The 830-nt window shown below is 44.8% G+C and overlaps 1 protein-coding gene across 1 annotated transcript, besides 2 other annotated features; it reads left to right on the forward strand.

The window, feature by feature from the left end:
* Window positions 1-830: part of a mobile genetic element that runs on past both edges of the window.
* Window positions 1-830: part of a mobile genetic element that runs on past both edges of the window.
* On the forward strand, window positions 354-515 carry EKO05_0007694 (uncharacterized protein; the record flags this gene model as incomplete). The annotated part of the gene is made up of 1 exon (XM_059637105.1): window positions 354-515. The coding sequence occupies one exon, from the start codon at window positions 354-356 to the stop codon at window positions 513-515; it is 162 nt and encodes a 53-aa protein (XP_059493088.1).

An 830-nucleotide genomic window follows, 5' to 3' on the forward strand; every position in this document is an offset into this window, starting at 1 on the left:
AGGAGACTAGACGCTCCTCTTAGGGGTATATCGTGCAGCTCTTTAGTAGTCTAATTATCTAGAAAGCAGCACGTCAATCAACAGTGACGACTTTGACCACTAAAGCTGAGTTGTTAGCGTTAGAGCATGTGGCTAAGGAAGCAGCAGCTCTTAAACAGTTTCTACACGAACTTTAGCTAGACTTAGGGGTGCTGTAGGAGATTTTCTGCGACAACTAACAAACAATCTGATTAGTAGTAGAAGAGAGCGAGCGGCTTACTACTTAGCTGCGCTATGTAGATATCTAGAATATGTAGTTAAAACAAGAGTACGCCAGGGGAAATCTCCAGGTAACGTACCTCAAAACAAGCGAGATGCCAGCCAACGGTCTCACAAAAGCGCTCCCCAGACAGGCTCACGAGCGCTTTGTCTTACACCTGAACCTGTTTAGCATTAATTACATAGAAAAAGAGCAGGTTAAGGGAGAGGCAGAAGATTGTGGTATTGCTGGGGAGGACAACCTCCTCCCTAAATAGGCAAAAGAGCACCTGTAACTACCGGTGGCAGCTCTTTTAAGCGCTTAACTAACAGCTACAGGGCTTAGCAAATTCTTTAAACTATGTATAGGGAGGACAGCCCCCTCCCTATAGGTATCTAGCAGCTCCAAAACCTGACCCAACCAAGGAGGGTACTCAGAAGAAGTACCTATCCTTAATCAGGCCCTTCACTACGCAGAGAGCGCAGCGCAGATCAGTCGCCTGCTATAAGCTTGTTAGCTAATAAAAAACAACAAGTTATAATTGCTTACGGAAGTTGTTACTCTACCTAAGCAAATAAGCTTGTTAACTAGC

This window comes from Ascochyta rabiei, chromosome 13 (genome assembly GCF_004011695.2).
Source record: "Ascochyta rabiei chromosome 13, complete sequence".
Classification (NCBI taxonomy): domain Eukaryota; kingdom Fungi; phylum Ascomycota; class Dothideomycetes; order Pleosporales; family Didymellaceae; genus Ascochyta; species Ascochyta rabiei.